Source organism: Sturnira hondurensis, unplaced genomic scaffold (genome assembly GCF_014824575.4).
Source record: "Sturnira hondurensis isolate 20B ecotype Veracruz unplaced genomic scaffold, ASM1482457v3 Scaffold0008761, whole genome shotgun sequence".
NCBI classification, from domain to species: domain Eukaryota; kingdom Metazoa; phylum Chordata; class Mammalia; order Chiroptera; family Phyllostomidae; genus Sturnira; species Sturnira hondurensis.
Window position 1 is genome coordinate 3212655 of NW_028081392.1, and position 23852 is coordinate 3236506.

The 23852-nt window shown below is 48.5% G+C and overlaps 2 protein-coding genes across 2 annotated transcripts; both read right to left on the bottom strand.

Moving 5' to 3' along the window:
* Positions 1-4360: 4360 nt before the first annotated feature.
* On the bottom strand, positions 4361-10967 carry MYOZ1 (myozenin 1). The gene is made up of 6 exons (XM_037055922.1): positions 10879-10967; positions 9659-9749; positions 8632-8810; positions 6337-6574; positions 5789-5954; positions 4361-4880 (listed from the first exon to the last, which is right to left on the bottom strand). The coding sequence occupies exons 2-6, from the start codon at positions 9729-9731 to the stop codon at positions 4649-4651; spliced, it is 888 nt and encodes a 295-aa protein (XP_036911817.1). The 5' UTR covers positions 9732-9749; positions 10879-10967; the 3' UTR covers positions 4361-4648.
* A 2894-nt stretch (positions 10968-13861) lies between these two features.
* On the bottom strand, positions 13862-22756 carry SYNPO2L (synaptopodin 2 like). The gene is made up of 4 exons (XM_037055921.1): positions 22543-22756; positions 21208-21359; positions 20270-20784; positions 13862-17065 (listed from the first exon to the last, which is right to left on the bottom strand). Exons 1-4 carry the CDS (start codon positions 22642-22644, stop codon positions 14787-14789), a joined length of 3048 nt encoding a protein of 1015 aa, XP_036911816.1. The 5' UTR covers positions 22645-22756; the 3' UTR covers positions 13862-14786.
* Positions 22757-23852: the final 1096 nt, after the last annotated feature.

A 23852-nucleotide genomic window follows, 5' to 3' on the forward strand; every position in this document is an offset into this window, starting at 1 on the left:
ATGGCGGCCGCAAGCAGTGTCAGCGATGGCATGCAAAGTTCTGGAAGTGGGCGAGAGCCAGGAAGAATGTGGAGCTGACGGCACGGTCGAAAAGCTCTCGCAGACATGACGGTCTGGGCTGAGTGATGTTGGCATAGCAAACCCTACACCAGAATAAATTTAGGGATGTGGCCCTCTTTTCCCAAGTGCCTCAAAATTAGAGCAGTGTCGCCTTTGGTCGGTAAAAGTTCCGTTTTACCGGCATTTTCCTTCTTCAGGCCGAGTAGAGATGGAGCGAACTAGACGGAAATGGGTCTCCCCATCTCCTTATTACCTTCCTTCAGGAAGTTTTCATGCGTTTATTCCCCTACACTGGTTTGCAAATGGTATTTGGCTAGACAGAAATGTTAGTTTATCCACGAGGGCCACACCCCCATCAGGTAGCCCGACCAAAATAGGAACAAAAGTATTTTGTTTTGATTTGTTTTCCAACGGAACACAAACGCAAGTGTTTGGATACGAAAGGGGACCGCATTGGTGTGTGGTTTGAACTTCTCACTTGTTGCTTTCTGCACAGTGGACACATCCTTAACTTAGTGACTGTCAACACTTGGTCGCAGGATTTTGCCACTCTGCTCTCAGACCATTTTAAATGCAGACTGAGAAGCATCTGAAACAGATGTACTTAACGTTGGTCAACAAGGAAGAGTAAAACATGGGAACAAATAAGGGAATAGAAATAATAAATGGAGAATTCATTTTCTTCTCTGAAAGACCCTGAATAGCTCTCAGTCTAGACCAGTAGAAATACATTGAGAGCCACCTTAGGCACTTTAAAATTCCTAGCAGCCACATTCGTAATAAGCAATAAATACAAAATTTTAGTTCTCTTTTAACCCAATACATTCAAAATATCTCAACATGTAATTCGTATCTTATTATTGAGATAATTTACCTTCTTTTTTTCATACTAAGTTTTCAAAATCCAGCATTTATATTGACGAACCATCTCAATTCAAACTACGCACATTTTAAGAGCTCAATGGCCATATATGGCTAGTGACAATGGTATTAAACATCAAAGCTCTAGATCCTAAACTAGGGAATGAGCTATCTGGGTGATTTTAGCAGCAAGGTATTATAGGCATGTGTTTTATGTAAAAGAAACCTTGAAGTTGCTCACTCAAATGGCTGTGGAGTCTAGGCAAGTAGCAATAAAAGATGGCCTGGTGTGAAACACTAGGTAGTAGTGGGGACTAGGACCCACTAGAGAGCACAAGCTCCTATCTAAAAGAGGGCTCCCCTGAGCTCCTGAGTTTTAAAACACAGCGATAGCAAAACAGAAGATGTGTGTGAGCAGTACAGACCGCTCTGCTGCCAATATGTAGCTTCTGTGAACTGTGGTATTCAAATGTATGGAACATTTGTGAAGAAAGGGTGTTTTAAGAGAAAAATAATGTTCAGGCAAATGGGTAGCATATCTTGAGGATTTGACTGGATTTCTGGCCGGATCCTGTACTAGTGTGCCCTTCAATGTATTAAACCACCACTGCAACTTCTGATGATAATTTGACTTTCAAGTAAACTTTTCTTTTAAGGACATAATTTCACATCCAGCCTGGGCTCCCTGTAAATTAGTAAGTTTGTATTGTGACATTTTTGTTATATTTAAGATTCACACGTTCTGAGGTTGGAAAAAATTAAGTTTCTAAGTTTTCAGAGCTGTTGGCTAGCAGACCTTGAATTTTGTTTTTAATCCCAGCCTTAAGAGTAGGTATTTAATAATTATTTCATGGTTGACTGTGAAATCTCTTTGTCACATGAGTTATTATTTGTCTTTGTACCTCTGGTGTCTGATCTAGTACCTGGTCTATAGAGGCACTCAATAAACATTTGTCAAAGGAATACAATCCTGACCCCTGACTGGTGTAGCTCAGTGGACTGAGCATGGGCTGTGAACCAAAGTGTTGCTGGTCGGATTCCCAGTCAGAGCATAGGCCTGAGTTGCAGGCCAGGTCCCCAGTGGGGGCCATGTGAAAGGCAACCACATGTTGATGTTTCTCTCCCTCTCTTTCTCCTTCCCTTCCCCTTTCTCTAAAAATAAATACATAAAATCTTTTTTTAAAAAAAGGAATACAGCCCTGGCTGGTGTAGCTCGGTGGACTGAGCGTGGGACTGCGAACCAGAGTATCGTGGTTCGATTCCCAGTCAGGGCACATGCCTGGGTTGCAGGCCAGATCCCAGCAGGGGATGCATGAGAGGCAACCATACATTGATATTTCTCTCCCTCTCTCCTTTCCTTCCCCTCTAAAAATAAATAAATAAAATCTTTTTTTTAAAAAAAGGAATACAGTCTTTAACTTTTGGGGAGGGCTCACAGACTGTTAAATAAAAGAAACTGATGAAAGCTCTGACCCTTATCCAGATCCTGGCATATCCATATTTCCTCAGTCGACCTCAGAGTGCATTACAGCCTTGGAAGACAGATCCTGTGCAAGCCCATAGCCTCCTTCCTCAAACACCTTTGTCTGGAATTGCCTAGAGATGATTTTCCTAGTAGTAATCTGCAACCAATGAGATGGGATTTGGTGGCTAAAACTTCAGTTCCCTCCCCCTTCAGTGGGGCAATTCTGAGATATGACCTACCATGGTGTGCTCAAAATTTACTAACACATAGGAATCACCTCAAGAGCTTAATAAGCCATCAATTTCTAAGTTTGTACTTTTAACCAAGCTCCCAAGAGGTAATCATGCTGTCAGTTCGTGGACCACAGTTTGAACAGCATTCTTCTGAGCCCCCAGAGTCATTCAGCTCTAATTGCCAAGAACACCTTTTTAGACTGTTCTCACTCCCTTACACATCTTGCATTTTGATATCACCTAAATTAGCTATTTATATCCAAATTCTTGTTTTAGGACCTTGTGGGGGGAAAATCCAAATTATAACAACCTTCTACTTAGAAAAATGTACATAAAAATAGGATTTTGTATACAAGTTTACAGAAAGTATGAATCCCCTGGAATTTAGGGTGTAAAGGAAAGTGACCAGGGTAAATGTCATGTGACCTAACGTCCATGAAAATTCAATCAGTCTATGCAGAGTCTAGCAACTTAATATAATCTTCAATGGTTTGAGAATTTGGCTGACTTTAACCAGCTCTCAGGATTTATTTTCTCAGAACTCATTAAGTAATCTCTATTTTTCCTGCTTTGCATCATTCTTACTTTGTGGAACATAGTAGTAAGTCCTGGGATCCTAAAGAAACTCTGTGATTGAAATCATTAAAAAGAAATGTTAATAGTCACCAGGATGTAAAGTACAGCATAGGGAATATAGTCAATAACATGAAATAACTGTGTATGGTACCCGGTGGGTACTGGAAATATCAGGGGAAACACTTTGTAAAGTAAATGAGTGTCTAACCACTATCCTGTACACCTGGAACTGATAACAATAATAATAAATGTAAATTGTAATTGAAAAAATAGAGTCTGTTTAAACATTTAAAAGAGAGAGAGAGAGAGAGTACTGTTACTCATTCCTACTGGCTCTGTTTCTTCCCAGTCATAGTGCTTTCAGGACACCACTGCTGCGCCCCATGACCCTTAGATCTCTTCTCGCTGTGTTCACACAGAGCCAGGCATACTACAGGGTCCCTCAGAAGCAACGCCTGCTTGAGAGTGATTGGTAGGGTAATAATATGGGTGTAATAGTTTATAGTTTTAATTTTCATATTTCACATAAAATGTCATGGTGTACTTGAGTATGATGTTATTATGTTACAGAATTACATGCTTATGATTTTGTAATAAAAGATTTTATAGTAAAAAGGGGGTGGTATTTGTGCCGGACCCTGTATAAACTACAGCTGGTTGCTTCCACTTCCTCCTGGGTTCTGATGTGGCTCCCTGTTTTACCTCATCCTTTTAGGAATCTAAATATATGAACCTTTAGCACATATATTCCTAAGCCCACTCTGATATCATCTGGAAACTTTATGGCATGTTCTATTTCTGTAATAATTGGGTAATCCTTGATTATCCCAATTTCCTATCAGCTACATAAAGAGAACTAACAGCAGGGTCACCAACACCTATTTCCTAACCACAGCACATAATAGCTTCTTAGCTGTGTTCACATATGGGCTAGCACATGTGTTTGTGCACGATTAATTGTCTTATGTACTATTGAAAAAGTATGTCTTTGTGTACACCTATGAATGTGGTTTCATGGGTGTGGATGTAGGCGTAGGTGTGTAAGTAACCAGAGCTCAGGTCTGGTCTTGAAATTTGAATAATGAATGTTTAGTATTTGACTTTAATTAGCCTCTGTGCATTGTTAGCCTCGGTTTTTGTCTGCACTCAAATATCAGAGGAAGAATGAGCTCATTTCCTTAAAGTTTATTGACTGTTAACAGTGGCAGGGCAAATTCCATAAAAGAGCAGGTTTTATACAGAGCAACTGGAAGGGGAGCTCTGAGCTGGTGAGGAAGGATGCCTGGAGTGGGGACTGAGCGGCAGATGAAAGGGCAGATTTCTCCCTCCTCTTTCCCTCCATTCCTAAAAGGAATTCCTAAAAGGAATGGAGGTTGGGGTATCCTGCTCCTTATTCCCTCTCCAAATGGGATCAGAGAGGGGAAACTGGATGCAAAGTAGAGGAGGAAACACCTCACAGCTCCTCTGTTTCTCCATCCAAGGGGATGCCTAAATCCACATTATAGTCTACAGGCTCCCCAGAGCTCAACCAGGGGATAGGGGTTCGATTGAAAGAAGGCCTGTTGGAGAGGTTCTGGTTGTAGAGGCCCAGGGGTTCACTCAGCAGGGGCCCCAAGTCAAACTTGGGCATCTGGAAGGTCATGCGTTTGGATGCCTTCTCATAGCCACCATAAGGCATTGCTGTCCTGAAAAGGAGATACATTATTTCATTAAAACAAACAAACAAAAATAAAAGCAGAGCTTTATCAGTAAGCTGTTACTCTGTTTGGAGGATAGAGGGGTCTGTGAATTCTCGTCTGAGCTTGCCTCTGCACTCCTTATTCTTCTGCTTCCATAGCATTCCATTCCCCTTCCCGGTTTCTCTGTTTCCCCAAAGCTAATAATGAGAAAAGGAGTCTAGCTGATACTAGATAGTCTCGTGAGTAGCCAAGACCCAGACCAACATTTTACAGAAAGTAACCCCAAATACTCTAGACCCAAGGGTCTGACACCACCTTAAATTTCAACATAGAACCCATACTCTACCTCTAGTGGATAATGCATAGTCTAGATGGGAGGAATGAACATCTCCTGGAAACACCAGGCTCCTCTGGATCAAGTGCAAAAGCACTTCTCTAGCACTTCCTTATCTTGCTCTCACAGATCTACTGTCCATGGTCTAGAGGAGCCCAATTTCAAAAGAACAGACACTTAAGCCTCAATAAAGTAGAGTATAAAGGACTAGAGTCACACTTCAGAAACAGTAATGAAATCCTAACTTTAAATAAAGGGAGCCTCGAAAGGACTTTAAATGTGTAATAGATTATTTATAGCGAAGGCAACCAAGGTACAGAAGTAGGGTGACTTTCCCATGCCCACACAGCCAATAAGTGGCCTATGAACTAAAATTCAGATCCTGCTTCCCAGCAAATTTTCACTTGATCATATTTTGTTGTTTCTCTGAGCTCGAGTGAAAAGAGGAAGGGCCTTGAGTTAGGGCCTCCATATTCCTCCCATGCCTCAGATGTTCTGAAACATTTGAACCCAAGTCTCCATATAACTAGGGACATGCCACACACTATGATGCATCTGGTTCCTTCCTCATCACCCATACCTGTTGAAGGACTTATATTGGGGGAGTTCAGCTTTGGCCCCATAGGCCAGCAGGTCAATGCCAAGTTCCACTTTTTGCTGAGAGTCAACCCCCATGGCTTTCTCCCATGGGGAAATATAGGTCTTGAACACAGTGATATGTTTTTCTTCTCCACCTGCTTGGTCTCCTAGCAGCCATGGGAGAGAAAAGCAAGTCAAATAATAGCAGTTAGTAGCCAAGGGAAGTTGGTTTCACACCCCTGCACCAGGCAAGTTGCCGGGGCCAGGGAAGAAAGGTATGATATCCTCCTGGTAATTGTATAAGGTTTGTGGAAGGAATACTGACTGACAGCCTGGGGTCAGATCTGTGACTGAAACTGAAAAGCCAGAAAAGTGACTGAGAAATAAGGCTTCTGGGTGGAGTAGATACATCTCTGTATTCTCCTGGACCCAGAGAGTCCATTAAGGTATCTCAACCTCCCCTGTTCCGTGTACCCAATCTAGGCCTCATTCCCAGGGATGTCGCTGCTGTAGGGAACAGACACATTACTCTTGGGTGAGGGTACTTGCCTGCTCCTGGATCACCTGCTGTGCCAGCAGCTCCTCCTCTACCAGTCTGGGCCCCTGGACCTCTTGCACCCCCAGTTCCAGACCCAGGGCCCTGATGGTGCTGTTGGTCAGAGCCATACTGTCCAGCAGAGCCACTGCCCATTGCCTTGCCTCCACCACCGCCCTTGCTGTAGGAGAATCCCTGACCAGCTGTGTCCAGCTGTCCCCCCACCGTGGGAAGGAACTTCTGGAAGTGATCCTGAAAGAAAAGGACAGAGTGAAAGGAAGGTTATGGGGATGGGGAATATACAAAGACACGGGTATGCATAGCACAGAGGTTGTGATCAGAGACACTGGCCAACCAGAGGACACTGAATCCTCTATGATTCTCTCCTCCAATAGATGGCTAGTGGATAACCTGACTGTGAGGAATTAAACTCTTCTTGAGGGGTAGGACCACCTTGGTTCAGTTTCTCCAATGACACCTTAGGATGGCGGCAACTCATTCTCCACACTCCTCTTTCCCATCTTTACCAAGGCAAAGAGGACCAAGACTTCTGATCAAGTACAGTTTGAGAGGATAGCTTTGGTATGGAGAATCCAGCCTTAATTTGAAGAACTAGAAAGATCTCTGTCCCCTCCCCCTCCTCATCTTTTCTCTTTCTCTCCTTTTCCTCCTCTCCCTCTCTCCTCTTGCTGCCTGTTGGACCAGGACCTCCTGACAGTGAAACTATAGTGGGGAGGGGAAAGGGTGACCAAAAGGACAACACTGGATTCAGCCCCAAAGCCTAAAAATAACACATCTCCTTCAGGAGGCTCTCCTGGCCACCCACCATGCACATCCCCAGGCTCCACCCTGTGTAACCAGACCCAGGCAGGAAGGAGGGCTTTTGGTCTCCTAAAGTTAGATATAACCAACTCAGCATTTTTACTCTGCTTCTACATAAGAGCCAATCACAGACACTTCGGCCCCAGCCTCATGAAAGCATCTATTTCCACTCTCTTCTGGTTGCCCAGGGAAGGGAGAGGGGGAAGAAAGGAAATGAAGATGATCCCTTCCTTCTCAGCTATAACATCCAATGCCTGGCCTCTCTCCAATCCCTACTTTCCTTTCTTTGCAGAATCCTGACTAGGGAATGTAGGATCTTCAAGGATGGTGTCAGTCCCCACATCTGGAGTTCTTAGAGAAGGAGTTGGCCATAAAATTTCACTTAACTCTTTCTAGGGTTGCCAGATTTAGCAAATAAGATTATAGGACGCCAGTTAAATTTGAACCTCAGATACACAACAAATCCTTTTCTGGTATAAACATACCACACATATTGCATGGGACATATTCATATATGAGAGTCTGATGTATATCTGAAATTCAAATTCAACTGAGTTCCCTATATTTGTAAATTTAATTTAATCTTTATGTCCCAAATATTTTGTAGACATACTTATAGTAAAAAAGTATTTATTGTGCCCTGGCTGGTGTGGCTCAGTGGATTGAACGCAGTGAACCAGACAATCGCAGTTCGATTCCCGGTCAGGGCACATGCCTGGGTTGCAGGCCAGTTCCCAGCGGGGGATGCATGGGAGGCGGCCATACATTGATGTTTCTCTCCCTCTCTCCTTCCCTTCCCCTCTAAAGATAAATAAATAAATTTGTTTTAAAAAGTATTTATTGTGTATCTGAAAATTTTAACTTAAGTGTCTTAGGTTTTTATTTTATTTCATTTTAAATATTTTATTTTTATTTATATTTAGAGAGAGGGCAAGGATAGGAGAAAGAAAGGGAGAGAAACGTCAGTGTGCAAGAGAAACATCAATTGGTTGACTCTCACTTGTCTCCACCTGGGGACCTGGCCTGCAATCCAAGCATGTGCCCTGACTGGGAATTGAACTTGCAGGCTGGGGCTCAAGCCACTGAGCCACACCAGCCAGGGCTATTTTATATTTATGTCCAAAATATTGAATGAGACATATTTTACTAAAAAATTATTTGTGCGTATCTCAACTTTAAAACTTGGGGCTGGGCTTCTTGTATTTCCTCTGGTACCCCTATCTTTAACACTTACCCATAATGGGAAGGAAATTTTCCCTCTGAGGGTATGGTACTCACCAACCCCCTTCACTAGCTCTGAGATAGTGACTGAGTTTTAGAGGTTGTAACTCACCCTGGAGCTATTGGGCACTCACTATATGTGGGGGCTTAGTGGGCTTTTAAATTTGCAGGAAGGGAAGGCTGCTAGTATCTTGGAGATCCAGCACCTACAAAGAAGCTGTCCGGAGGGGCACTAGGCTTTAAGAGTAGCAAAGCTCTGAACTCACCATGGAGCTGTCGGTGAAGACATCAGGGTGGTTTTCATAGATGAACTTCTCCACCCGCATCTGCCGCAATTTGAACATTTTGGAGCCCCGGTTGGTGAGCAGCGATAGCTCCTCCAACATCACGTCCCTGGGGACACTGATCTTCTTGCCCAGGTTTAGGCCCGAGCTCTCCCGTCCACCTTTTAGGGAGAGAGGAGGAAGAGGCAAGGGAAAGAGGAAAGTAGGTTTGCTGGACTGAAAACCCAAATGCCATCCACACTAAGTGTGTGTGTCCCAGCAGAGATTGCTAAGGGAAGCAGATGCTGTGTGTGATGTCTCATCAAACTCTGTCTAGCTTGTGAGGGATTTTTATTTCCTGGGTTTGAAGTTGGAGAGAATGCGTAGAAACTGGAGTGCAAAATGGAGAGAGTGGAAATGCTAGAGCAGAGAGGGCGAGTGGAGTCAAAGGGATGTGAGCATGGGGTCACGGGGCAAAAGCAGCAAGTGTATCACAGACGGAAGCAGGGGGAAGCTGTATCCCAGGGCAATGCCCGAAGGCCAACACCGGTTTCACTTCCTACAGACTCCTGTCTCAGCTCCCTTTCCTACTCTTCCCTTCAGTGAACTCTGGCAGCGAACAGCCTGCAGTTTTCCACTTTTAAATACTTACACAGGCTCCCTAGATTTGGGGAAAGAAGTAAAGCAATTAACCATCTATTGAGACCTAACTCTGTGCCAATCTCTATCATATATATTTTCTTCCTTAAACAAACCTCACTGACCTGTGGGTCCCTTTGTCCTGGACCTGTGCTGGGTAATATGGCATAAACATCATGGTCTCCAATTACAAGGTGAAACGTGTGGAAGGGTGAGTGGTCAGTGTTGAATACTTTCTCCTGCCCCACTACCACTGTCTGCCCCCCAACCCCAGAATTTCTCTTGTCTCTTCATCCTAAGACTTATGTAATCTTGTGATATTTCTGGGACTCTTGGGCCAGAGATACTCTTAATAGGAAGCCCCATACTAGGCAGGTGCAGGCATCCATACCTCCAGTGAGTTCCATGATCAGCTTGCTGGATTTCCTCTTCTTGTTGGGGGCTGGGGTTCCTGAGAGTGGCATTGTGGAGGCAGATCCAGCCTGGGCAGGGTGGGAGGGGGAGTTGAAAGATGGACGGGGAATGGGAGAGGTGAGGTCTCAGTAAGGTGGTACTGCTTAACCTGGAGTCAAAGACTTCAAGGAGCAGAATTGCATTCGATTTTCAAAGAAATATGTATTCCCTCAAACAGTGAAAACCCACTGGGTAAGAGCTTCTCTTCTCTTGGGAGGCAGGGCAGCAACTTCAAAGGCAGCCCCTGCCCCTACCTGTTCCCAATCTCTTTGCAGCTCTTTTACAAGAGCTGGCGCAGGCATCGGGAACGTAGTGTGGTAGAGGGCAGGGGCTAAAGCAAACAACGCACAGCAGGGCACTGCCCCCAGGGTTCACTGGCATGAGTTGAAGTTCTTATTTGCATGGGGATCTCAGATTGGGGCTGTCATCCCACGCTCTGGTCTCTCCTCAATCTACCCCAATCCCCAAGGGGCAGAAAAATGTTCTGCCAGGGTTGAGGAGATCCAGCCAAAAACATTCTCCATAGAAAGGAGAGGTTGCTGCTCCTCCATTGAGCCAGCTGGAGTGGGGCCTGGGAGGTCACAGCAGCGATCCCTGCTCCCTTTCAGTCACTCCCACCCCAGACCCCAGAACTGGAGGGAGGTCAGGGAACATTTGAGCCTTGATACATATCAATTCAGCAATATCACAGCACTGGGAAGCTGAGGAGGACAGGAACACAATAATAGTATCTGGCAATGAAGGGGGACAAGCTGGGAAAGATACAGAGTCTTCCTTAACAGAAGTTGGCCACCAGCAAACATGCTGTCTTCTGCAGAGTCCCGTCCCACAATACATCGGCAGTTCTGCTAACTAGTGGCACCTGCTGCGGTCAGCGTCCGGGAGCTGCAAAGTGGACTCTCCCTGTACCTCTCAGCCTCGCCGAGGTCCCTTGTTCCATCCAGCCTCTTAGACCCTCTTCTCTTTCCTCCAGCTCCTCCCCCACTACCTCTATTCCTCCCCATCTAAGCCCTTCTCCTCCCAACTCTCTGTGGCTCCCCTGAACTGGACAGCTGAGAGCTGAGCACAGATGGGGGAGGTGGGCAGCTACCCGAGGATAAATTGCACACGCAGACACAACAGTCAACAGAATGGGCTCCAGTCCCTCTGGAGACTTACAGATTGCTCGGGCGGTGGTCAGCTCTCCTGGGGTCCAGCAGCTTTGGAGGACTGAGCTGCTGTGACTGAAGAACCCGAGCTGGGCAGGCGTGGGGGCAGCACTGGCAGTGGGGGAGGGAGGGTGGTTATTAATAGATGAGTGCAAGCAGCTCAAATGGCACAGGGGGTACTGAGACCCTGGAACCAAGATCCCGCCCTCCTTGCCCAGAGGCTCAGGAATGGAGGAAAGGGCTTTGGGAGTCTCCCACTAAGTTCTCTGAGCCAGGGATCAGTCTGTCCTGGGTCTCCCTTTCCCTTGGCACTTGGAGTCTGAGATCCAAAGAAGCATTCAGGGAGAAATTGAAAACTGAGAGGGAGAGGAGAGGCAGGCAGCAAGTGGTAGGTAGGGATTCAGAGTGGGAGAGCAGGAACCTGAAGAACATGTCCGGAGAGCCGCTCAGAGCCAACCTAGACCATAGCTGGGAGGACATTTGGGGAATGGGAAGGCTTAAGCCGCTGGGGCAGCGAAGTCTGTTCACATTGGAACTACTCTGTTTTTTTTTTAAAGATTTTATTTATTTGTTTATATTTAGAGAAAGGGGAAGGAAGGGAGAAATAGAGGGGAAGAAACATCTATCTCTCATACACGCCCTGACTGGCGACCAAACCTGCAACCCAGGCATTTGCCCTTATTGGGAATTGAACTTGTGACCTTTCGTATTGCAGGACAATGCCCAACCAACTAAACTATCCGGTCATGGGTGAAACTACCCTTTGAGAGTTCCTGGATGAGTTGGTCTTTCCTCTGGAAAAGCCAGTTCTTAGCAGATTAAAGGACCAAATTATTCAAACCTAGTGCTTCCTAGGCTGTAAGGGATGATTCGAGGAAGACTTGATCAATGCCTGCCTTTTTACCCCCATATGCTGTTGGCATTTGCTGTTGGGGCGATCAGTTCAGCCTACTCTGCAGGATAGATGTCTCTCTCTTTTTTAAGATCTTTAGAGGGGAAGGGAAGGAGAAAGGAAGAGAAATATCAATGTATGGTTGTCTCTCATGTGTACCCTGCTGGGAACTGGCTTTGCAACCCAGGCATGTGCCCTGACTGGGAATTGAACCACGGTTGTTTGGTTTGCAGGCCCGCGCTCAATCCACTGAGCTACACCAGCCAGGGCCAGGCTAGATGTCTCTTAGAGAAGTGTGTGAAGGCTTCTGATCTACCAACGTCTTACTTTCTGAGATTCCTACTTGGGCTTTTCCTCAAAGGAAGACATGCTGCATAGGATCTGGACCGTCCTATTTGCATTGTTCCAGAGGTACCGCTGGGCAGGGGCATCAGCTGGAGACCCCCTCCCTTGTAAGAAGTCTGTCATTTGCAGCCCCTTCCTCAGTAGCTCCATGAACACCCTGGATCCTTCTCTATGTTCTGCTTAGGTTCTGGAACCGCCCTGTTGTGACTGCTTTAAGAAGTGGCTTTTGTAGCTCCCAGAATAACCCCGTCCCTCTGTGAGCTCTCCACTCTTCCTGACCATGCTCTCTTCCCATCCTGAGATTTTCAGGTTCAGGCTAGGTGCTGAAGGGGCTTCCAGCCCCCTGTAGTTGGCCTCTTCCTAAACCAGTTCAGCCTCTAGACCCCTCATCTTTTGTCCTTCTCCATGTCCTCTTAACCCAAAGAAGCAATGAGAAGAAAAAACATAAATAGCAAAAGCTATAACATAAAACACATAAATACCAAAATTTCATCATCACTACCTTCCAAAAACAAACCAAAATTTAGGTCTCCTGTGATTGAGTACCTAAAACTACCAAGTGGGTGAAGATAGAATATTTACCCTATGCTGTCTGGATCCTTTCTTTGGAATTCTGAGACTGTGTGCTTGGGGGCCTGGGTCTTTGAGCCTGGTTATTGGCTCAAATATGCCCCCTGCTGGTAAAAACTGAAGCATTGGCATTTTCTTTCTCAGAAGTCTAATTCTAGTTTGCTTCTTGTGCTTTCTCTTCTTTATTAGCTTCAATCCACGCTACCCGCCCTCTCTGTTGTTCTTCCCTCTCCCACCCACCTTCACCTCCAGCATTGTTTTCCATGGAAATATGTTTGCTTCCAGGGAGCTAGGAAATGTTGATGGCAAAAGGCTCAGGCCTTTTCAACTTCCCCTGTAAACTGAGGCTTAGTTTGGGGAGTATGGAGCAGGAGATTGAAAGGGGGAGACTCTGGATGAAGAATGTGGGGAGAGGGAACCAACGGGAGTGGTGGAAGTGGCTAAATAGGAATGGGACAGAATTGGCAGAGAAGAGCAAGAGACCAGGGGTAAAGGGTAAAAGAGTGAAAAATAGGAGGGCAGGAATGGAGAAAGAGGTCAGGAATCAGGAGATTGAGCTGGAGAAGATCAAGGGGAGATCAGGATTTGGGTATAAACCTAGAAGAGATGACAGCAACAGAAGGTGTGGGGTATAAGTTTATTCTTGTGCACCAACAAAAGTACTGTGACTCACACTCGATATGCAAAGAAAGGATCAGTTTCCAGATCAAGCAACATATGTGACCCCGTGGTAGTGGTGGTGAGAGGGGAATCTACATTCCTCTAGGATCAGCGATCAGGACCTAAAGCTGGAACAAGAGCTAGGGTTTGAGGGATGGGGTAGGGCTGAAAAGAGGTTGGCTCTGGGTGTTTCCTTGCCCTTTCCCAGGTAGTCAGTATAAGCTGCAGAAGATGGACAGGCAGACTCAAAGGAGGTAGCACAGATACCAACTGTTTTTGCAACACTTGGCATATACTCTCACATCCCCCCACCATCATCCCTTTCACTCTAAAAAATACATTCTTCTCCGTCACGTTCTCCCCCAAACACCTGCCCTCTCGTACACGGTTGGTTTCTTGCTACTAACTTTACTCTCTGCCAACACTGCATTCTCAGTCTCTCACCACACTCCTTTTTGTGGCTGGATCAATTTCATTCATTTCTGCTCTGCTCCTGGTTCTGTCTCACTTTCCACACCAGGGCTCTTTTCTTTCTGTCTTAGGTTCTGAGGCAATGAACCAATGTATTTGTTCATTCTCAAAGGAAAATTTTCTTTTTGTTCACTTCATGGGTGCTGGTTGCTCAGGACAGGGCCTCTCAAGTTGTCTAAAATCCTAAGGAGTAGAATTCTTAGTTTGATTCCTGGTCTACCTGGTATAATAGCCCATACAAACTGCCTTCAAGTCTTCTCATAGTCCATGAGTTTCACAAGATGCTGTGTACCTGCTACAGATGGTGGTCTTTAACTCTAGTGAATCCTTCTTCCCACTAGACTACCCATGTGGCATTATCTCACCCTTTCATCAGTGCAAGGGTGAGACCCACGTCGGGTCTTTATTCAGATCTCTCCTCTTACTCTTGCTTCAGACAGAAGAGCACACCTGAGTGCACACACTGGCACATGCACACTCACACACACATACACGCCTAGGTATATGCCAGCCAAGTTTGAAAAAGGTGAGGAGCAGAGAGCAACTTAGTGCAAACAAGGATCAGTTCAGTTCCTTTGCTGCCTGCCTGGTGGTGAGCTTCCTGCTTGAGGTCTCAGGGACAGTTTCTCCACGTGCTTCTCATTGAAAGTTGGGGAGCTCACAGAGTAAAGAACAAAGGAGAGGAATAGAGACCACTGTAGGGAATATGGGTGGAGAGACCTAGAGATAAAGACAGAGATCCAGGCAAGGAACTACAGAGACAAAGAAAAGCACAGGTACCAAAGCAGGAATATTAGGTTGGAAAGAGGGAGGGAGGGAGGCTGGAGGAAGCCTGGTAATGGGATAGGAACTCTAAAACTATCTCTGGCAGCAGGGAATTTAGCCTCCAGAGGCCTGAGAGAAGAGGTGGATAGGATAGGAGAAGCAACTTTAGGAACTGGATGTTCCACCTCTCCTTGGTCCTGGGAGCTCCGCTCTGCTCAGTGGTGGCCTGCTCCAGGCCTCCACACGTGAGCCTGCAATCCTGTTCTGGTGGCTGAAAACCGAGGCCTGGCTACCTGGAAGCCACAGGAGCTGGGGGAGGCCCCAAGACCCCTGGGAGATTCTGGAGGAGGGGCTGGATTAAGGGCAGGGGTTGGGCTAAAGGCAGGGGCTGGGCTAAGGGCAGGAGCTGGGCTAAGGGCAGGAGCTGGGCTAAGGGCAGGAACTGGGCTAAGGGCGGGGGCTGGGCTAGGGGCAGGGGCTGAGGCCAGCTCTGTCCTCCAGATGGGCTCATCCAATGTAGTGGCTGCTCGGCCCGCAAGCACGGTGGGGGCCAGCGGCTCTGCAGTGGGCTGGGGTGCTGGAGTGGAAAATCGACGGATCTCCTGGATTCGAGCAGTTTTGGGGGGCCCTAAGGAGGTGGGGCCAGGAGTTTGGGGAACTTCATCGAAACAGAACATGGCAGTTTTAAGTTGGTAGGGCTGGTGCCGCATGAAATCCAGAGCCTTGATGCCTTGCTTGGGGCCTGCCCGTGGCCCCTGGGATTGGGCCTTATTAGGGAGAGTTCGGGCAGCTTGGGGAAAAAAGGGTGAGAGCAGTGGGTTGTAAGCAATAGGAGGTGGGGCACGGATGTTGGGTGAATATTTCCAGGAAGGGGGCAGTGAGGGAGTAGGAGAAGGGCTTCGGGGCCGAGAGCCAACGATAGGACTAGGTGTAGCTTCCACCACGTACCTGTCTGCTCGGCTTTGCCGCTTGGCAAACAGCTCCCCACCCCTGCCCTGAAGCCTTGGTGGCTCCGGCATTCCAGCAGAAAGGGCCGCCCCATTCACTAGCCCTTCGGGGAACCCTCGAGATAGGGGCTTAGGAGCCACTGGGGGTGGAGTCTTAGAAGTCGTAGGGGGCGGGGCCTTAGAAGCTATTGGAGGCGGGGTTTTAGGTGTCACGTGAGGCGGGGTCTTGTAACTTCTGCCCCCTGGTGGCTGCATGAAGTTGCAGGCTTCAGCCCCGAGGCTCAGAGCATCCTCCTCTGGACCAGATTCAGCGCCCCCGGCCCGGGGTTTTTCATCCAGGTTCTGCACCAGCGATAGCAGCTCGGGATTGGGCGAGTTCTTCGCCTCCTCCTTTCCTGGCCGGAACATCTGCTTCCGGGTACCCCGACGCCGGGCCTCCTGCAGGATACCGGTGCGGGCAGCCGGCACAGAGATGCGCTGCTCCCGAGCGCTAGGGGGCTCTGGGGCCAGGGGGCCTGGGGACGGTGCATCTAGGTGCGCAGCGGGTCGCAGAGGCGCCGACAGGAAGATAGAAGCGGTGGAGGTCATGGCAGCTGTGCTGGAGGGAGCAGGGGACTCTGGGACCCCACCTGGCGTGACAGGACGATTGGGGGCTGGGATATACAGAGAGCTGGTGGCCGTCACCTGGCCTGAAGAGCGTGAGGTGCTAGGAGGACTGGAGGCTGATGTGTGGCTGGGAGCCCCTTCTGTGAAGCTGGGCAGAGGGGCGAGCCCCTGAGGAGGGGACAAGAAAGGCGGAGGGGCGGGGCTGAGGCCTCCCCGGGTTTCGTTCTCCCTCCTGGGGGCCATGGGCCGGAAAATAACCGGGGTGGTACCTGGCCGCTGCCCCTGTAAGCCCGGAGTAAAGGGCCTGGCTGACCGGTTAAAGATGCTTGGAGCTGGGGTAGGAGCTACACTGCCTGGGAAGAAGGGTCCGGCGCTGGCTAAAGGGCCTGGCGACTTGGGGAGGACTGCCTCCACCTCAGGTGGAGCACTGTGGGCCCGAGGTGGTGACTGGAGACCTTGCCCGTTGAGCATGGCTACTGGACCATCTTGGGCCAGCTCTTGGGTGCTGGCGGCTGCACGCTGGCGCTGCTGTTCAAAGAGCTGGACCCCTCTCCCAGAGGCCTCACTCAGCTGCCCTCCTGCTCCCAGCCCTGAGCCCTGGGCCTCTGCTGTGCCTGAGCCCGGTCTGGCCAGCTCCATGTCCAGATAGGGGCTGTCCCAGTCGGACTGGTTGGTGAGGCTGCGGGCGTCGGAGAAGGCCTCCTCGTCCAGCTCAGATTCGCTCGTTGGTGGGACCCCGTCTTCCTCCTCGGCGCCTGTCCCAGCTGCAGACCCAAAGCTCACTAGGGTGTATTTCTTGGCTCTCTGCCGTCTTTTCTTAAACATAAGCACCCCCTTGGAGTGGGGGTTGGGGGCTGCAGTTAGTAGAGATGCAATTGTCCGGCATTTGGTCTTGGCCTCCTTCACACTCTTCTCTTGAAGGCTCTCTGCCCGTTGTAGTTCTGAGGAGGGAGAAAGATCAGTGAGTCTCTTCTAATCCTATTTCCCAAGGCTTCCACCTCCACCCCAGCTGACTCAGCCCTTCCACCTCCTGATCCATAATGTTTCCTGCCTTTGGCGAAGTCCTCTGACTTGGGGGCAGAGTGGAAGGTGAAAAGTGAAACCGAGGACAGTTATAAGGAAGGAAGGGACTAGCCGGCTGCCCTGCCACCACGCTGACCACAGCTCTCCTCCCTCTACTCTGCTCCTATCTTCCAAGAGATAATGCTCTTACCCACCCCACACACATTCCTCCCCTACCTCCCTCAATTTCAGCCTGGCAGCCCAGGGGCGCAGAAGGGGTCACTTCCCAGGGAGACAAAAGAAGCACCACAGAGTGGTGCTTCTCAGGCAGTTTGGGACTTACTGCCTTACCCATATGATAAGGACACAGAGGACCCTTAGCAACAAGGATATTTATTCGCACTTCTTTCCCTCCTCATACAGTCCATGGCACTTCGCAGAAATAACTCCCAACTACACATCATTTCAACAAGAATATGGGCCTAGTAAAAGCCAGCTGTGGACATATTTTCTCATGTACTTTTCTCTCTTATTTGTAAATGTGTGCTCACACAAAAACACGGAATCACTTGAACATATTCACACACATGCACACTCCAGGTGGTCCTCAGAGTTCCCCCTACAGGGGTCCTTTTTCTAACGGTTTGGACAAAATTTTAGAGCTGATATTGGCCTTCCAAGTGCCATGGGCTCCTCTGCGCCTCACACCCTTGCTACTCACAGCCAGGGACGTCCTCAGACCCGAGATGCCGGAAAAGCCAGAGTGCTGCTCTCCAAGGCAGTCCTCTAAATCTTCGGGGTACCTCAATGTCCCTGGCTAAATATATTCACCCTTCGCTCCAGCTGAGGGTGGGAGTGGAGTGGTCTTCTTTAGGGGTCGGCCTTCTAGGGAGAGAGCTTGGGCAGCCACTACCAGGCTGGCACGAAGGGATTATATGCCAGGGGCAGGCAGGGCAGGGCTTCCCATGCCGTGTGGAGGTGGGGCCAGGAAGGGGAGAGGCTGCCCTGCTGCTGGGACCCTGCCTTGGACATGGATACTCTGATTCATGGTCCCCAGTTCCTCCTGAAAAATTCTTGAAATTCCATCTACTTTCCACTTAGGATACCAAGCTCCTTTCTCTTAGGGCTCTCATTGTGTCCGTCCTAACATTTACACCACAGAATAGAACTGTGAACAAGAAGCAGGCACTGGAGACGAGTTCAGTTTAGGTTTTTGGGAAGAGTTACTTCATTGCAGTTTCCTTATCTATAAATGAAAACGATAATAGCTGCCTCATAAGGTTGCTATGAGGATTAATTGAGATAATGTAGGTATATTTAGCGTTTAACACAGCCATAAATTCCACTGTGAGTAATCATTGCTATCAAAGCTTTCGTGCTGTGAGCTACACCTGTGCATGGGCACTTTCTTGTTCACACATATCTCCTCCCATGTACAAACCTTAGAACTTCATAGATTATTCACACCTCTCTCATACACACATTCTCCCCATGGGCTTTCTATGTCTCATGGGGTCACAAACCCTTTGACATGTGACAATAGCATTAGCCCATTCTGAGAAAGGAGCTAACTTAGAAAAGAAAGAAGAGGAAGGCAAAAAGGAGGAGTAGATAAGGGAATAAGACCTTTCCCAAAGACCTCCCTCCCTAAACGGTTGATAGATCCCCTTCCATTCTAGATCCCAGAACTCTCTTGGCTGCAGGAGGGTAGTACCTGCGTAGAATGGGTCCTGTAGCTCAGGAACTGGGCCTGGAGATGTGTTGGAGCTGGTTTGGCTGAGGGACTCTTGGCTGATGGGCTCAAAAGTCTCCATGCCGAGAAAGGCAGAGTTGGCTGGAGCAGGACCAGCTTGAGCCACCCCCATGCCTTTTAAAGCCCCTTTGTCTTGCTCCCAGAGCTGGCAGCTGAATGAGCTCACTATGCTATTTTTGCAGCCTGTCCCCCTCCCTTCTCTGGCCTGTTCCACAGGCCCCGGTGTGATAGACGTGGGCACCTGCCTACCCTACCCCCCACTCCACCCCTACTGAACAATGAGGTCTGCTTGGCTAAAAATACCTCCGAGCCACTAAGTACAGTCTCACCCAGCAGGATAGGAAGGCAAAGAGTGCCAAAATGAGAATGGGGGATAAACATGGGGTCATAGGCATGCATCTGGAATTTCTTTGTGGTATATTGCACATTCTCAGGATGTCAGGCTCTAAACTGTTACGTCATTAGCTTCTAATCCAGACTTAGAGACACAAAATTCTATGGACCAGGAATCAGAATGGTGGAGGGGAGGGATGAGAGATGAGAACTAGATGGATAATCTTGAGACTTCCCAAGTGGCAAGAAAGGGCTTCGGGGAGATGCATGGGAGGCATAGGACAGGGAGAAGTTTCACTGTTAGACCTTGGTCTGTGGCTCACATCAAAAATAGCTGAGAGCTTGAGATAAGTGGAACTTCTTTTTCTGCCCAGGCCTACATTCTTGCCTGAGATAAAGAGCTGAAGATCCCTCCCCTACCACTTCCTAGGGACTCATGATTATCCCATAGCCTCCCAGTCCCCAGGAATGCCTGCAATTAACACTGAAGAGCCCCTGTAGCCATGCCCTGCTTCCAAATACTTCTCTGCGCTGTGTCTGGCACCTAGCAAAATTATAGCTACACCAGCAAGCAACCTATTCATTGACTGGTGTCCCTTTCCAACTTCCCTTCTGATCCTATTCCTGGGTTGGGATGAATCACCTGTACCTTTTTGTCACATTAGTTCAAACAGCAAAAATAATGGGGACGATAAGAATAATTATTTCTCTCTCTTACTCATAACTCTTCTCCACTTGTCCCCAAAGACTATAACCCAAAGAAGCATAAAGTCTGCTTATGAAGCGATAGATTTAAAACTCTGATTAAAAGATCCTTGCCCTGGCTGGTGTAGCTCAGTGGATTGAGCGTGGGACTGCAAACCAGATGATCATGGTTCGATTCCCAGTCAGGGCACATGCCTGGGTTGCAGGCCAGTTCCCAGCAGAGGACACATGAGAGGCAACCATACATTGATATTTCTCTTCCTCTCTCCTTCTCTTCCTCTCTTAAATGAATAAAATCTGTAAGAAAAAATTTAAAAAGATCCTGGCCAGGGAAAAGGATTCAGGCACTCACTGGCTTGCTTGGCCTTCTGGGTGTAGGTGGTAGTGAGATCTTCTGCCACCGGGTGGGAAACAGGCCCCACCATAGGGATGAGATTTGGGCCAGGCCGGAGGGGACCATGGGGCAACAGCAGGGCCTCAGCTGGGGGTGGCTGAAGGGTTGCTCCATCCTCCCAAGATGGGGAGGTCACACAGCTGTCACCCTGGCTGGCAGGGCCAGGGACGGCAGGTGCTGGCTCTGCTGGGCTGTCAGACAGGTAGACCTCATCAGGTGGGGCTCCCGGTGGGGTGGGCCTGGTAGGGCCTCTGCGGCGGGGTCGGCGGGGCTTCTCCTGGGCGGCAGGGCCATCGGCATCACTGTCTGTCTCTCCGTAGTAGGCCTCACTGTCAGGGGGTGAGAGGAGGCTCCCAGGCTGAAGAGGCTGGGGAACTGGAGCACCAGGGGGCTCAGGACTCAGCGGAGATAAGGGTGACAGCACCCGAAGCTCACCAGGGGATGGAGATCGCAAAGGCCCTTCATCCTCTACCCTGGGAAAGATGACAGAACTTGAGAAATGGGCTGGTTGACAGCTAGAGAGATCTAGAAGGGATGGGAGAGGAGATGAGGGGAGAAGAGGGATGTAGGTGGAATGGACTGGGAAGAGTAGAGGTCTGAAGACAAACTGGGAGGCAAATGTGCTTGGAGGGCTGCGAGTGGAAATGGGCTTTCAGGGAGCTGTGATGACGAGACAGCAAGGCTTAAAGGAGGCCCATGCACTCAGATGCCCACTTGACACCCCATCCTTTAATTACAGATACATGCAAGCCCTTTGGGTGGCCTGTACTAACACACAAGCAGAAATGGGTACTTGTTAGTTGTTGAAGCCAGGCCAGTGAGACACAGAGCCGAGTCAGGCAGTGGGAGCCCTGGACTAGCGGGACAGTATTGGTTGGGTTGGGAGGGGTCCATACCTCCGCACAGTGAGGATGAGTTGATTCCCTGAGGCATCAATGAGGCCCATGGCACTGGCATGAGAGAGGCTAGTGCAGGAGACCCCATTGATGGCCAAAAGCTGGTCCCTCTCTCGTAGTCCTGCTCTGCCAGCCTGGCTCCGTCTTCGAATCTGAGAAGGTGTTGGAGGAGAGAATGTAGGTGAGGGAGGGCTCCAAGGGGGAATAGAATGAAAAGATTTAGGACAGGAAGGACCTATGGAAGGGATTTTACTTTGCATAGTAAGAAAGGGTGTAGAGGGGAATGGGTTGCAGTTAAGTGTGCCTTTCTAGAGGCGAGAAGGTGCAGAGTGGAGGGAATAATATATTATATGAGGGGAAGTAGGGTAGTCACTGAATGTGTATTGGGTTGTGGGGAGCAGGTACTAAAACTGGTAGCTTTCTAAGATTCTCCTCCAAGGGCGGTATCTACACTAGCTAATAGTTCTTTCCTAGGCCTTGGAGCCCCAGGCACTATGATCTACAGAGTCAAAATTTTAGAACAGTATTCCAAATTGGAGGGAGTCCTGTGGATTCTGGAACTGCAGATTCTGGGAGACCGATTGTGTGTGTATATGTGTGTCACAGTGGCTGTCATTTGTTGAGTGCTTACTGAATGTTAGGCATTGTGCTGAGCACTCTACATGTATTATTGCATTTAATCTTTAGAATGGCTCTGTGAAGTAGGTACTATTGTTACCCACATTTTAGAGTTGAGGAAATTAAGCCTGTATGGTGAAACCAAAAGGGTAACAACTCCATCTGACAGGCCGGATCTTGCCATTACCCTGCTAGCACTAAAAAAAGAGTCTTGCCCAGTGAGAAGGATATCGTGTAGGGGGAAAGAGGAGCAATGAAGTCATGGGCAGGGCCGGGCAGGGCTAGGCTGGGCTGGGCTGGGCTGGGCTGGGCTGGACAAGACAGCCTCAGCTCACCACATATCAGTTTAGTTAGAGAGAAATTAGAAACTTCCCTACATTCCTGGAGTTTGGAGTAGAGGCACAGACCCAGGAGAGTAAAGACTGGATGGCCAGACCTGGGCCTCTGCTGCTTTGGTGCTGCAGGGAACAGAGACAGAGTCTTTCTTTTTCTTCGCTACCAGAAGCCAGGAATCCCCTTTTCTAGTAGCCCTCGCGCCCATGAAAAGCCTGTGCTCAGGCACTACTCCCCCCACCAAACTTCAGCATGCTTCCCTGCCCACCCAATCCTCTTGGTCACAGCCTCCCGATTCTCCCCCAGAGACCACCACGTGACTCTTCCCAGGTTCCCCTGGGTCTCCCCTTTCCCTGAAACCTCAATATAGGGGCTCTCCCTTACCTTGGATACCTGTAAGGGTTTCCTCTGCTCGGACCCCCCCTGAAGTCGGAAGCCCCAGGGCGCTCCCCCTGATAGTGTGACCAGCACCTCCTCAGCACCCATCGCTCAGGGTGACCTATGGCCCTCGGAGTTTGGAGAGTGTCCCAGGGAGAGAAGTCGAGGTGCTGGTACCCCGTCCGGCCTGTCTGTCTGTCTCTCCTGCTCCTGCTGCCCCAGGCCTTCCCCCCCACCCCACACCACACACCACAGGCAGGCAACTTGGCCCTGGGATCAGTAGAGTCCAGCACACGTGTCCTGTCAATCGGAGTTGTGCTCAAAATAGTTGCCGGCTGTACTCTTCTCCCACCCCCAGCTGTATTACTTCCAGAGCTAACTATAGCAAAAACTTCTGTCCTCCCCTGTCCCCCATTCTCCTGCAAGGGACTTTTATTCAGGACTCAGAGTACTAGCTCTCTAGTCTCTATAACTCATGTATACCCTTTCAGAAATTGTGGCTTCCCTGATAGGGTCATGGACTAATTCCAACCATGTTCCTCCAAAGCTCATTTCAAAGTGGCAGCAGCAAGGGCTTCGATTCCAGAATAAGGAATGGCCGAGTTTGTCCCACAGATTCTCAAGGTCCCCAGAAAGAATGCCCCCTTCCTGCATGAATCTACCTATTAATCAAAATGGAATTCTATCCCCCACCATAGTGCTAGGTGCAATGTAGAGGAATTCTGATTAGCCTGGGCCCAGTTGAACTGTTGTTGCCTGTTCCATAAAGCCTTCCATGCCTATCTCCTGACTCCCTACCTATACAATAGGCCTTCCTTCTTCTGTGCAACAGATGCATCAATAGTTTCTATTGTATTTCTCAGCCAATATTATCATTTGTTTACATGCCTGTCTCACTCTTAGACTGTGAGAAACTAGAAGGCAAGGACTATGTACAACAGCCAATCAACAGCCCACAGAGCAATGATGGCTGTAAACAGTGCTCGATAAATGTTTGCTAAATTAAATGGACTCCTACAATAGGTAGTCATAAAAAGGTGAACACGGATAGGTGTGCATGAACATGCCAACCCATGTTGGTAATAAAATCCCTACTTATCATTAGGTTTCCGTTACCATGAATGTGTCCTATGTTAAGGGCTGTCTGTTATAAAACATGATAACGCTGTCATTATCAAAGGCAACAGCATTTCCTGGAATAGCTGTTCTGTTAGTATGCCAAATGCTGTTCACCTTGGTGTATGTAGTCATAGAAAGCCCTTGGGATACAGAATCAGGTATGGATTTGGATTTTTGTTCCATTATTTATTAGCTGA

Coding starts and splice junctions, on each gene's coding strand:
- MYOZ1 (XM_037055922.1), bottom strand. CDS start 9,731: ATGCCACTCTCAGGAACCCCAGCCCCCAACAAGAAGAGGAAATCCAGC. Junction 8,811..9,658: donor GATCATGGAACTCACTGGAG/GTATGGATGCCT, acceptor TCTCCCTAAAAG/GTGGACGGGAGAGCTCGGGC. Junction 4,881..5,788: donor CAATATAAGTCCTTCAACAG/GTATGGGTGATG, acceptor TCTCCTTTTCAG/GACAGCAATGCCTTATGGTG.
- SYNPO2L (XM_037055921.1), bottom strand. CDS start 22,644: ATGGGTGCTGAGGAGGTGCTGGTCACACTATCAGGGGGAGCGCCCTGG. Junction 21,360..22,542: donor AACCCTTACAGGTATCCAAG/GTAAGGGAGAGC, acceptor ACACCTTCTCAG/ATTCGAAGACGGAGCCAGGC. Junction 17,066..20,269: donor CCAGAAGGCCAAGCAAGCCA/GTGAGTGCCTGA, acceptor CTCCCTCCTCAG/AACTACAACGGGCAGAGAGC.